This window comes from Phalacrocorax aristotelis, chromosome 2, assembly GCF_949628215.1.
Source record: "Phalacrocorax aristotelis chromosome 2, bGulAri2.1, whole genome shotgun sequence".
Lineage (NCBI taxonomy): Eukaryota > Metazoa > Chordata > Aves > Suliformes > Phalacrocoracidae > Phalacrocorax > Phalacrocorax aristotelis.
Window position 1 is genome coordinate 55,013,003 of NC_134277.1, and position 13,593 is coordinate 55,026,595.

The 13,593-nt window shown below is 43.0% G+C and overlaps 1 protein-coding gene across 1 annotated transcript in view; it reads right to left on the minus strand.

Moving 5' to 3' along the window:
* Positions 1-2,041: 2,041 nt before the first annotated feature.
* The window catches only part of ITPRID1 (ITPR interacting domain containing 1), a 52,327-nt gene continuing 40,775 nt past the window's right edge, over positions 2,042-13,593 (minus strand). Inside the window, exons 9-14 of the mRNA XM_075083637.1 lie at positions 12,544-12,626; positions 10,664-12,175; positions 6,967-7,094; positions 6,023-6,134; positions 4,983-5,336; positions 2,042-4,057 (exon numbers count right to left, since the gene is read on the minus strand). Coding sequence (XP_074939738.1) covers positions 4,001-4,057; positions 4,983-5,336; positions 6,023-6,134; positions 6,967-7,094; positions 10,664-12,175; positions 12,544-12,626 — 2,246 coding nt within the window. The 3' untranslated portion in view covers positions 2,042-4,000. The remainder of the gene's footprint in view (positions 4,058-4,982; positions 5,337-6,022; positions 6,135-6,966; positions 7,095-10,663; positions 12,176-12,543; positions 12,627-13,593) is intronic.

The following is a 13,593-nucleotide window of genomic DNA, read 5'->3' on the forward strand; positions in this document are numbered from 1 at the left end:
TGGATCTTAATGAAAGGCTGCTCATAAAATTATTATCGCAGCAGCAAGTAGAGGTCCCAACTGATATTAGGCCCCTATTGTGCCAGGCACCGTATGAACACATTAGGAGAGAATAACTTCTCCGCAAGGAATTTAAAACCTCATTAGATAAGACAGAAGGAAGCTGTGCCAGGAATAAGGGCCCCCATGGGGTAAAGAAAAAGGCCCTGGTCACAGGCAAATCACATGGTAGAGCCCAGAATAAGATGCTGGGTTCTCGCTGCCCAGGCTCGCTGGTAGCCCTAGAGGAGAAAGTCATTCGTATCTAGCAGCTGAGGACCAGTTTATTCCTATTGCTTGAAGCCAAGATTTGAGTCTCTCTTTTTTCTAACACAAATTCCAGTCGTGCCCAGGGAAAGCCCGGGGCCTGACCTGGGGCACCTCCTCACCACACACTGGGATGCAATACGGAGGCAGCACGCCCAGATTACGTAGAGCTGGGCTGTGCATCCAGCTGGAGGTCAGCATCACGTTTAAAGCAGGCGTGCCCATGATATTCAGCTGTCACACCCCCTGTCCTGAGCCCTGCCTTCATCATAAGCCAGTGTCAAATCTTCTTTGGACTTGAAGTTGGAAGGGGGTGAACTCCCAAGATAGTACTTTTCTTGGAGTCTGTTGGCAGCATTGACAATTAGGCAACTGATGCATTAACATGCCAGAGAGGCTCTGATGTTTATTCATGTGCTGCTCTCGAGGGTTTATTGAATTGATGCCTGGTAAAGCAACTAATGGGAGCCCTTGGCAGGGTACCTTAGATGGATTTCCTTATTATCTCTCTAGATTTTATACTCTCTAGCAAAATCAATATTCAAGCTGGTGCACAATGCAGCTTCTTTTTGCTTCAGGGTTTAAAGATTTATGGGGCATCAGGGAAAACCAGTGAAGGCAAAAGGCAATGACAAAAGAAGTAAAATCCAAGTGACACAGATTGCTACTGAACTAGGGTGGGCAAAAGCAATCATCAGTTTTTGAATTTTCTGCCTGTGTTAGGGAACCACTTTTTAGTTGACTTCCCCTGCCACACCCCTCCTTTCCTCCCTCCTGCTTTGGTGAGGCTGCACGTTGCCCTTGCACTCCAGAACTTGTGACCAGGGCTAAGGAAGTGCTGAGCCTGTAACAGGGAGTTACAAGGATTTCAGGTGACAGCTTTAGGTTTCTGCGGCCAAGAGATGATGAAAGAGCACTGGAGAGCAGGGAAACATACCACAGCTGTAACATACCTAACCCCATGCATCTTACCCTTTTCCATACCAGGTCTGAGCTGTATTGCATGGACCTTTGTGGGTCCTCAACAGCCCTGTGAAACAGAGTCAATGGCTGTACTTGCAGAGGTGGAATATGGAGGAAAACAGTCTAGCTTCTTTAGCTCAAATACTTCAATTTCTCCACCTAGTCTGTTTTTGGTTTTGTGGTCTGTTTTTTTGGTTGTGGTTTTTTTGTGGTGTTTTTTGTGGGTTTTTGGTTTTTTTTTTTTTGTGTTGTGTTTTGTTTTGTCGGAAGTCCTGCAGTGTCACAGGGTCAATTTTCTTCAAATTTCAAACTTGCAAACTGCCTAGCATTAATTCTTTTCGCAAGCAATGTAGCCCTCCCTGCGCCCCCCAAGATACGACCTACTGCCTTGTGAGCCTGCAAGCTAATCTGTATGGTTCTAGCTAGTTAGAGCAATTATGATACTCAATCGGAAATGTTGTTATTTCATTAATTCTGTGGAGTTATCATTAAGATTCCCACCATATTTGCTTATGACTGCCCTAAAGGGAAATAAATGAGTTTAAAAGGTTTGTAACACTGTGAGTCAAGTGGGTGCACAGCTGGCTCCCGCACTCAGCATGCTACCCCTGGACTTTCCTGATCACAAAATTACTGTGTGTTTTCTTTTCTCTCCCATCTTCAACAGCAGCACTATGAAGCTTACTCCAGCCACCCTTGTAACACGCTCGGAGGAGTTAAAGTGAAATATCACTTGTTATGTGCTAGAATAAGTCAGAAGATTTTTCTTTTTCCCATCGCTTGGTATGCTTTTTATTGCTACAAGGTTACAACTTAAGTGTTAAAAAAACATTGAGGGCTTGAAAGGTTATCTAGCTATAAATGCAAACTAGTTCCAGGTAACTTATCTGTGGGTGTCTGTTGCATATGGGTGAACCCTAGCTTGTCCTTATAGATTGCACAAGATTATTTTATCATTAAATTGAAATGAGGAATGTGATTGCACATACCAATCATCTAGAGACTATTCAAACAGGAAAGTTTTGTTAGTAGGAATCAGATTGAGTCCTGGTTGAGAATACAAATGCTCGGATTCAAATAGCGCCAGAGGTCCTGCATGATCTTTCTAATCAAGAAGAGCTGCCACCTGCCAATACCATCTTCTGTACATATGGACATAAGACGGGCAGACAGTGTTTGCAGCATCACATACCTACAGAGCTTTTATTCATCAAGCTGCAGTGATATTTGCAAAAAACATATTGCTTCATGGGAGGAATCACAGCCCTGGTCAGCTGAGGTAAGAAAGCTTCTTAGCCATCCTCCCTTCCAGAAGCCGTTCAGCACGGGCATCATTGTACATCCTCCACCTTGCTCGTTATTTGCCTTCCTCCACAAACTGAGGTACATCTGCAAGTGCAGTTCATAAGCCAGTGGACAGAGAAAAAAACTAAGCCAAATTTATTGCTTTTTCCACCAAGACTTAGGTGAAGGTTGTGTCAGTCCTGTTTGCATGCTGCCTGGAGATACTGTAACCATTACAAATCTTGATGTATAAACTCTTAAACACTAGATGGTGTGGAAGTGGTGTACAAATCCCATGCGGGGTCTCAAGAAAGGGGCAAATTTCAACCAGTAAAATTCATGGCCCAGCAAGCTGTGGAGGATCTTGTCAGTTCCTATGTTACCTACTTCTCTCTCCCAATCATTTTATTACCCTGAACATCTGTGGCAACGTAGAGGTGCAGGGAGCCTCGAGGCTGCTCAGCATGTTTGACTCCATTTTCTCCTTAAACATGTGCAAATGCTACTTCTATTTGCACCTTTGCAGAGCTGTGATTTGCAACACCAAAGCCTAAAAGACACCTAAGATCCCTCCAGAGCATTAAACAAACACACCAGTAGGACATCTCATAGTCTGGGAAGTGCTAAATTGAAAGCAGTAGTACAAACTGCACTGCTTTGAAAATGAACCATTTGATTTTCTTTGCTGTGATCCAAACCTGACAGGTCTTTTCTCATGGCTTTTTCTAGATGAATCCAGGCTCTGCAGACTCCCCAGAAAACTGAAGCAGGATGCTGATTCAAGGTTTCTAATGTAGAAAACCTTGTGTTTCTAATCTCATTTTGTTTTTAATTGGATTTATGTGAAGCAAATAGGAAAGGAAGAGGACAGCCAGGAGACTAGCCACAGTAATAGCAGGTATTTAACATTTTATAAGCTGTCTGTAAGCTTCTGGTTTGATACTGACAGTAGATACAAACCTCATAAAATTAGTCAGAGGCAAGTTACTATCAAGTTAAAAGCTAGAAAGTGGCTAGGACTGTACAAGGTAATTTGGGCTGGAGGATTAATATTGGTTGAAGACTGTGTTAAAATAAATAGCTATAAGGAGAATACCTTCTAGTGGTATCCCCTGGGCTGCCTGCAAGTTCTTAATTTTCTTCTCAAAAATAAGCCCTTTCCTCTTCCTTTTAAATGACTTTGCAAAGAGCAGCCCTAACCCCTATGATTGCCAGTAGGAGCATAGTAAGTTTTGCAGTCACAGAATAGCAAAATACATAGCGCCTCTCCTTGAAACATCCTTTAAAAATGCCTGCTTTTCTGGCCAGTCATCCTATCGCAAATAAAACTGCTGTGATCAGAACCTTCTATAATGCAGTGCTGTGCTCATTTGTTTCTGTGATATGCCATGCATTTCAGGAAAAAGGCCACAATTATTAAAACCAAAATCCACCAGTCTGTCCTCCATCAGTCTTTTCCTTCTGCTGAGTCATTAACTAAAGAATTTCGGAAAGATTTCTGCAACTGGAAAAAAAGGGGAAAAAAAGTGTTATTTTCTTTGTATGTTGAGAGAAAGATCAAGATTAGTCTTAAAAGGAAATGGGTGCAAAAGATGACAAAACGTGATCTCAAATATTTCAGTTCCATGTTCTTCACTGCCTATGGTTCTTATTCTTTGTTTTGTGTGCTAAAGAACCTGATTCTGCTTGATAATATCAGTGGTAATATCAGCATAAATCAAGAAAGTAGTATAAGACTACAATAAAGACCGTTCTCTCCCATGGTGTTTACATGAAATTTATGCAGAATTTAACCCTGATTTTTCATTTAAGAGAATTTAAAAACTGGGGGACATGCTTTGGTGGAAGAGACCATTAAACGATAAAGCAGCTATCTAAGAGATTTTCTAGGCATATTTTATACTTAGAAAGGCAGGCAAACAATTCTTTATGGTTATGTTGTGAGACCAGAATTTCTGACTTTGAATTTCTTCAGAAAAACAACAAACCTTCAGTTCATTACATTGACTGCCCTTGTAAAACTGGATAATGGTCTCTGCAAATTGAAGCTGTAAATTACTGATTTCACATGGTGGGACGGGGTTGACTAGACTAATTAGTCAAACAGTTGCATTCAAAGTTCAAGCAAGCCAGGCAAATACCATCCACATATATGTATACGTTCTTCTCTCTGGAGCATCTAGATCATTGCCACAGCTTGCTGAGAAATATCATGGCAGCAGGTCCAGTGCCAGTTCTACCTGCACTGCCGACGCAGACTGAAAGTTCCCTGAAACACACACTCCGTCCCTTCGGATGAATGCATGGCTTAGTGGGAGAGGGTCCTGACCTAGGCTGTGGCAATGAGACACAGACTAGTAAAACGACATTGCAGGTCAGCTATCCCTTCCACATAAAGCCTTGAGGATGAGACTGGAACAACTCCTTACATTGTGTAAAAATGCCTTAAACTCCTTTTTTGCTTGGGGAGGTCCTTTTATTTCCTTTTTACTGGTGGAGAGCTCCTGTGGGTCAGACTCAGCTGAATTCAGCTCAGGTGTTGTCCTGGCAGGAAACTGCTTTGGGGGTGCCCCTGACCACAGGGCAGAGAGTAAGCCTGTTGCTGCGGTATTTTTGCTAGGAGCTTTTTGGAGCACCATTTCTGAGCACCCACTTTGAGGATGAGCAGTGTCAGCAGCATCTGGAAACGCTTGTTTATTCTGGGCTTTTCTTTCTCCCTCCCAATCAGAGAGTCCGAGCTCAGAAAACAGATGGGATTGTTCTACTAGTAATTGGTCCAGCTGCTGCAGAGAAAATAGAAGGAAAAGCATATTGCAGTAATAAAAATATAATAAAAGGAATCAAGCAGGATACACAAGAGTATATGAAGCATGCCTGCTTCTTCTGCTTGGTCCAAAGAAGACATGCAATGTCTGGCAAAGGCGATACAGCCATAAAAAGGAGGAGAAAGGCCTAAAGGACATTTTATTCCAACAGGTAGAACCAATTGCCTAATGGAAAATCTCCGAATGGACTTCAATCTGTGACCATTGCAGTCTAGACCCTCTAACCCAAGTTTGTCAGGGAAGAATCAAAGACAAGTAACCAATTCCCTGATCATGTTCTCTTTACCTCTACTTATCAAATGGAGAGCTGTTTCAGAGAAGAACCAGACCAGTAACCATTTATCAGTAATTCTGTAGGCTGACTGCCTATTCTGGAGATCACGGGACCTTTATAGAGCAGACGAGAGTACAGTCACTTCTATAAGTATTGGCACTTTTTGTGGGTGGTTGAGCTCAAGCAGCACAGTTAAAGAGGAAGAGAGTCAGATTACATAAACTGTTAGTCTGTTATTGGAAATCCTCCTATTCTTGGTGCTGAAAGGTTTATTCAGATGTACCTCAGAGTTAACACTCTGAACACTGAATAGCAAGACAGACTTTAAACTCTCCCCACATGACCCAGAGCAGTGACTTGTGCAACGTACCGTAAGGATGGCCTCCCTGACCTGCCAAGCTTGATCATTCAGCTGAAATTCCAGCTCTGCAACTTCCTGACGAACGGCTTGCCTTAAGAGTTGCAGGTTTCTGCCTTCCTCCCTGTAGGGACAGAGGTGAAAACACACTCAAATAAGCATTGAACACCCTCCCTTTCCTCAGTCCCAGTATAACTCCTGTTCGTCCCTCTGTTGTGGGCTTGCTTTTACCCATGATCACAGGATACATAACAAAATAATAAATAACAGCCCTTGTCTGCTTGACTCTCATTTCTTTGATTATCCTAGTCGCAAGATTAAACACATTGTAGTTGCAGACTCGGCTTGAATCTGGGTAGGTTTATCACTTCTGATTTATCACCAGCACAAAGACTGCGTAAATGCCCTACCTTCAGGCAGCTCAAGACTGGAAGCTCCTAATAACTTTTTGTGAACCTGAGGCTTCTTGATAGTCCCTGTGAATTTGGGCTGAGTCCATGAAGAGCTAGTTCAATTTTTCCTGTATCATCACCCTACAGATCATGAGCACTAAGTAGATGGCCTAAAGGAAATGATTTGTCACAGATCTCTCCCACCCCCTTCCCTGAACCCACCACTGACCTGGGATACCAAGATCCAGCTGACTGAGATCTGTTCCTGTGTTCCTATAGCTGTTAAAACATAGTAGTTGCACACCAAAAATCTAGCCTGCATCTACGGAGCAATCTTCTCCTTCAAAATGCTTGTGCTTAAAAGCCTTGAACAGTGCGGGGAGAAGCTGGAGTAAAAAAAAGCACATCACAATACGTTTCTCCTCCCCTTGTGGGATGCCCATAGCTGCACCTCACTGACCAGAAGTGCTGTGGTAACACAAGTGACCAGACATGTTGCATGTGCCCACGGGCTGTTGTTGATGCTAGCTTTGGATTTCGGTCAGTGTGTTGGGCTGCCATTACCTTCCTTCCTCTGGCATCATGCTAGAAAAAAGCACCTGCTGTTCAGTCAGGTGCTGTTCAATCTCATTCAGCTTCTCCTGGAAGTGCTTGCAGGAGCTCTTCATCACTTCTATTTCATGGAGGGTACGCTACACAGAAAAGCAAGAAGATACCCCACTTTACCAGTTTTCTTTGAGCACTTCCATGTCAAGTGTGTTTGAAGCTGACAGCCCAAACAGCATGGGTCCTCCTAGTACCTGCACAACAGGGATTCTGTGAGCAGCTGCCATGAAAATCAGATAACACTTCAAGTGAGTTTGCTCTGGGTGCCTTGCTCACATCCCAGTCACGACGTTTCTTCCTAAATCACGTAGGATTATGTGCTGGCACTACTTGAGCCAGTGAGAATTTCTTTTTTGCCATTGAAGAGGAAAAGGACTTTTATCAAAGATCTGGCACAATGTGCTAATTTGTGATGTTATTGCACTGCTGTCAGACATTATATTTGAGCAGGATGAGTTGCTATGGGTTAATGGTAGGTTAAATTACTGTCCACTAGAAGGTAGAAACTGTTTTGAAAAGGAGAAAGAGGGAGACATGGAAGATATGTAAGAACTATGAGAAGGAAAAGAGTCTTTCCTGATGATTTCTGGTAGGTGTTACACTGATAATTTCTCATCTATTACCAGTTAGAAACCTAGAATTGGATTTATCTAACCAAATGTAGACATTTCCTGCAATAGATGTACATGCAAGTACTGCAACAGAGCAAATGTTCTGATCCAAAAGTATACATCTGTAACAGGTCAGAGGATCTATGCCATAAGTGTGACCATTACTCTTCACTAAGAGGAGGTATCTAGTATGACTGATCATCTCCATCTATCCTGATGTAGGCACCTACACCAGGAAAGTCTCATGGCAGGAGAGACGAATGAGCAGGAATGGTACATCAGAAATTAGAAGATTTGCAAGTTACTGCTTTGTAGCACAGGACTAATACAATGGCAGCTCATTAGCAACATCGAAATGTCTAAGTATCTAGCCACATTAAAGAATTTTCCTTGACTTTTCACACCTTTTTCAGGGCAGGAATGCAGACAACATAATCCAAATAATTTTGGAGATGATACTGCCTGCCTTCTGAAAGCATGCTCCCTTACTAGGCCAAAACTGCTCCAAGAGCAAGAAGGTGTTTGGCATGTTCCCATATTAGCAGGTTTGGTCTCTTGTAAGTCATTGGAAGACAATGTAGAAATCTGCACTCCACTGCTGACCACTGTAGCTGATAGGGAACAAGAGGCATGTTTGCAGAGCATAGAAATGCCTGACCTCTTTGGATTCCTGTAATCATGTCCTTTGTTGATGTCTTCATGTTCATGTGCTGGAATGTGTCCCTCAGTCCCAGCAAGGCCTGAAACACGAGGAAACTGTCCTTGCTGGAGGATCAGCCTCAGCTACAGGGCAAAAGATGCTCCCCATGCATTTGAGAAATCTCATTCCCAATATCCATTTCAGTGCAGATACTATGTCAGGCACATTCCTGATGTGCATGACCCAGGGAGAAAACATCCCATAGCAGTAAATTAAAAAATCTACCCCCAACAGCCATGGGATTGCACCAGAAAGGGCTAATTAGAGACTAATAGCGGTTTGATAGGTCCAGTCCTATGACTGCAGTGGAGGTGAGCTCTCCTAAGTGTCCATGTGGAGCTCAGCTGGTACTCTTAGTGCTGTGGGTCAGGGTAGCAATTGCACCCCACTGCGGCAGTAAGATGTGTTATAAGCACCTTCAGATTAAGTGTTGGCTGATTGCATATTTGACCCCCACCCCAAATTTTAATCTTGATCCTCAGACATTTTTCTTGTTCCTAGATGGGAGTGTGTGGGGTGGAAGTGAGCAGTGCCCACATAGTAATCATGGTTTCTTCTACCCACTACTAAATCCGAGCAGACTGAGGACTTCGAGCCATCAAAAAATATGCCAAATGAATTTGAAGAGCTCCTGTCATTCAGGTCACTAAGGAGAAGTCAATGCGCCACAGGCAAATTTCTAGTTGGTTCCTCAAGGCTAATAAAAATCTAGAAAGCACCATGCAAAAGATACAAGATGCATGATGTGGGTCGGTTTGGTAAAAAGTCATGTCAGCACTTATGGATGAGGTATAGGCAGCTCCCCTAGCACCGACTCTTTAAGCATGTTGCAGAACACAAGTTCACATAGATTTATTCAGAGTTCAGGCTCAGCAAGCATGCAGGGAGGAACTAAGTGTTCCAGGACTACTCTCATGCAAGACCTGTTTAAGGTAAGGTGCATGTAAACAGGGTAAATTTACTGTCTAACAGTTGCTCCATGGTGGTTGCATTCCCCATGCATGCTCTCGGTAAATGGGATGTAACCTGAGAGAGCTTCTCTCAGTAAAAGATACAGAAACTACTTTACCTTTAATGCAAAGTACAAAGTAGGCATAGTTGTAATCTCTGCAGAGTGGCTAATACTCAGTAAATTCTCTCACTTATTGCACAGTGACTCGGATGTGGAGCCGTATCCCTAAGAACAGGTCTTGGATAATAGTATGGTGCAAAGTCTGTTCCTCCCACATTCCCTGTCCACAGATTAGAGAAGACAAATCACCATGAGCCTCCGCTACAACAGTGATAGAACAGCAGTCCAGCAATGAGAAAAGGCTTCATAGTCCAGCATAAGGTACTGATTTACTGCCACCTCGTGGCAACAACAGGATAGCTGACGAAAGGCTTATTTTCCAATATACGGTTCAAAACCAAGACATTGTAGATCTATATATTCAGTGATACGGCAGCATAAAAATCACCAGCTTCACTTTCTGGAACTTTTATTTAATAATTTCCTTCCCTAATTTGTGCGGCAGTTCAAATTTCGTTTCCTTATGAAAAGCAAAGGGAAGAGGAAAAAAGGAAACACCTGCAAACCAGCAGGAGGTATGCTGCCTCTTCCACACTTTTCTCAGGATGCAAAAGCCACTCCTGATTACTTTCCTTGCTTGCTTCCCCAACATGCCCTGAATCTTTCACAACTTTTGGGAACTTTCATCAATTCTGAACAATGAAATAAAAATCTGGTGACTTTCTACTATCAGTATTTTTATTGCAAAAAATTCATCTTAGCAGCCTTAATGCAAGCTTTTCATTCTATCATGGTAAAATGGCTTGTGGCTCTGAGAAGTCACAGTACACCTCGTTTTAGAGCAGTTTGGCTTATGGTATGTATCTGGGTGTCCACAGTTAGTCTTTAAAAAACACTAAGTAAAATAGCCTAAATGAGTTCTCAGTAAAAGAGGATTACACTAAATCATATAACCTTGCATTTTCTGCAGTCCAGTAAGATATTCAGTTACTGTAACTCTGCTGATTCACAGGAACTTGCTGAAGCTCATTCTCATCTCTCAGTTCTTCATTTGACCTGTAAAATTTATCATCCAGTTCGCAGTAACTGTTTTAAGACTAAACTGATATAAGCTACTAAATTAAGCAGCCCAACAAAACTGAAGGTACACAGATATGCTTGCCATTTTTGTCCAGAAAGTACTGCTTCTTTCCCCATCCATTTCCTCAGTTACATTCCCAAGATATGTCTCACTAAAGAAGCAAGTATGGCAGGAGAGAAAAGGAAAAGGCAGCTTGTGCATTTAACTCATGATTGTGTCAGCTGACCATGGATATGAAGAAACCTACTCACCGGAGCAAGATTATGCATTGCAGTGTGCTGCAGGAACGTCGGTGTTTTCAAGTGTTGCAGCTCGGTGGAGGCATGGTTTGAGCAGCAGCCCCCAGGGCAATGGGGAGAGACACCAACGGGGAAGGTCCAAGGGCAGCCGCCATGGTGGCAGCAGCAGCAGTGACAGCAGTGACTGCCCTGAGCACCCCCAGCACCAGAGGCTTCACCCCAGTAGTGTGACCTGTATTTGCCATGAAGCATGGTGTCAAGGGAGGCTGATTTTGTCAGGTGACTATGGGGTGGATCAAGCATTGGTGGCCACCTGGTATTCCTGGTGTGGGTGTCGGTTTGGCTGGAGGCTTCAGTGGTCTGCTTCACACCATCCTTTGAAGACCCTGGGTCTGACTGTATGAGAGGACCACTCTCAGAGTGGTGCATTAACATGTCAGAGAAGTCCACAAGGTCTTCCCTAGCAAGGCTCCCACTGGTGGGAGCATTTTGCCTTGTGCACTTCACCCTTGAAGTAAACTCTAGCCCTGAATACATCTGAACAGTAACAGATTTCACAGGAGCAGAAGCCATTTCACTGTTTTGGACAGAGTCTCCCTGTTCTGATTTGTTGGCACCTAACATCTTCCCTATGCTACCAGTCTCTTGACCTTCAGATGAACTTAATCCAGGCCCTTCTGCTAGGTGGGAGGGACACCTCTGAGATACTTGCAGAGAACATCTTGAAGCAGCACTGCTCCTGCTTTGCACTGCTGAGCCCAGCTGCAGAGTTTCTGGCAGGTCCGTTCTGGGGAAGCATCTTGTATTTTTTGAATCACCATCCATTTTGCAACACTTCTGCCCATCTGTCACCTCATTCACTGCAAGCAGGGTACCATCTTCACTGACCACTTCCACTCCCCACCATGGTCCTTTAACACCTCCTGCATGACCTCGATGGACATTTTCATGACATGCAACTCCAAGGTCTTTTTCAGTCAGGCACCTCTCACCTTCACCTTCGCCCATGATTTTGCTCCCACTGATGACTGCAAGGTTTCTATCACTCAGTTTAATGAAGGTTACATTCACCTTCTTGCGTCCTGTACTAAGATAGAAATTATGATCAAATTTTGAGGAGGTAGGATCTCTTTCATCCTGGGTATCACCCTGAAAACAAGGACTATGCTCTTCTACACACTCCTCTTTTTCCAGTTGCTTTCTTCCAGTTTTACCGTCTTTCTTGTCCATGTCACTTACCATTTCTTGTAAAAAGGTCGGTGGCTCAGTATTATAGGCTTGATACTTGCCATTTTCTGCAGTCAGCAGCAGATGAGTCTCTTCTCCCTGGTCACTACATGATTTTGTCGATCTAGGTACTGTCAAAACACTCTCACAAGCTGTGATGAGGACCTTAGCCACACAATCACCTGGCCTTTGTTGAAAATCTTGATTTAACATAGGAAGAACTGTCCTATGTGACAGACCTGTTTCTTGATTGAGGATATCAGAAATAAAATTAACCTTTCCTGACAAAGATGCATTCTGAAGGGGAAAAAAACAATAGAGGAATTGAAATACTACATTTGTTCTATCACATTGGTTTGCCCACCACTGTTTTGCCCTGGGCACCCCCAGGACATCTTTAAATACATCTTTAAATACCCAGTGAGCCAAATAATTAAAGATTTTTGTAATATTTCTTCCCTTATGCCTGTAACCTTGCACATATCTTGCATTAGTGTGGTGGAAGTGTTATATAAAGTTCTGAGAAAGCTTCTTGCCTTCTGAGGTTTTCTAGGAGAATGAATTAGTTTTCATGAAGATTTCACAACTTCATGTTTTTTTGTGTGTTACTTGTGCCAGGGTTAGCGTTTTCATAGACCTACCAATGACTATTTGTCATTTCTTACTTGTAAAACTACAGGTGCTGGCATCTCCTCCATGAATCCACTGCTGTCTGACTGGCAGCTGCTTGTTCTTGTCACCATCACCTCTGCTGGGGAAAACAAAAAGGTTAAGAAAAAATAGAAAGAAAGAAGCAGTACCTAGCCAAAATTAACAAAGAGCTAAGCAGGGGCATTGTAAGTGTACATTTCTAGAGTGTTCTTGATCCTGGCCAGAAATCTGCAATATTGCTGCAACAAGAAAAAATTAAAAAATGTGCTCCGGATACCTGCTGCTGGCGTTACTAAGCATCGACTTATTCATCAGTGTAATCACCAACTGCAGATTTCAGATTTTGCTGTATTCACACAACATACACAATGTAAATAACCTAAAAAGCAGCCAACCACTTGTTTTCCCTTGATAAAAATGTTGGCTTCTGATAGTTAGAACTGGCCCAGACCAAGTCTTATTCATACCTACGTAGTTTTGAGGGCTTCAACCAGGTGACTCCCGCAGGGAAAGGTAGCTGCCCTAGCCCCTCCCTAGACCAGTTTGTCTCTACTTTGAGGCACCATGTGTCATCTTTGTTGTTTTTTGGTCTGAGGGGAGGAAATCACAGTAACAAGTAGAGATGATGTACGGTTGCATGGCAAGACAGAAAGGCAAGAGGAAGATATTCTCGGTTTACTTCAGAGAAGGTTTCTAATCTAACAGCCACATCGTCTGGCTAAATCAATTCTTACCCCAACTTTTGCAATTAAATAAATTATACACCAATAACTATTTGATTTAATGGATAAAAGCCAAACATCTTTAAAAGTACAAATGCTTGAAAGTAAACCCTCACTTATCCTGTATATCCCAATACCTCCTTAGCCCTTAGATAACTTGCACTTTCAGATAACCTTCATCCTCAGATAATGCCCTTACTCTCAGAGAGCTGGCACAAAAACCAGAGGTAGAGTTGGGGGAGCAGGCTGAGGGTGTCTGCTGAGGAAGGGGAGGGTTGGAGACTGAGACACTCTGGATACACTTCCTCTCTTGCTCCTTCCATACATAACCACTACTGAATC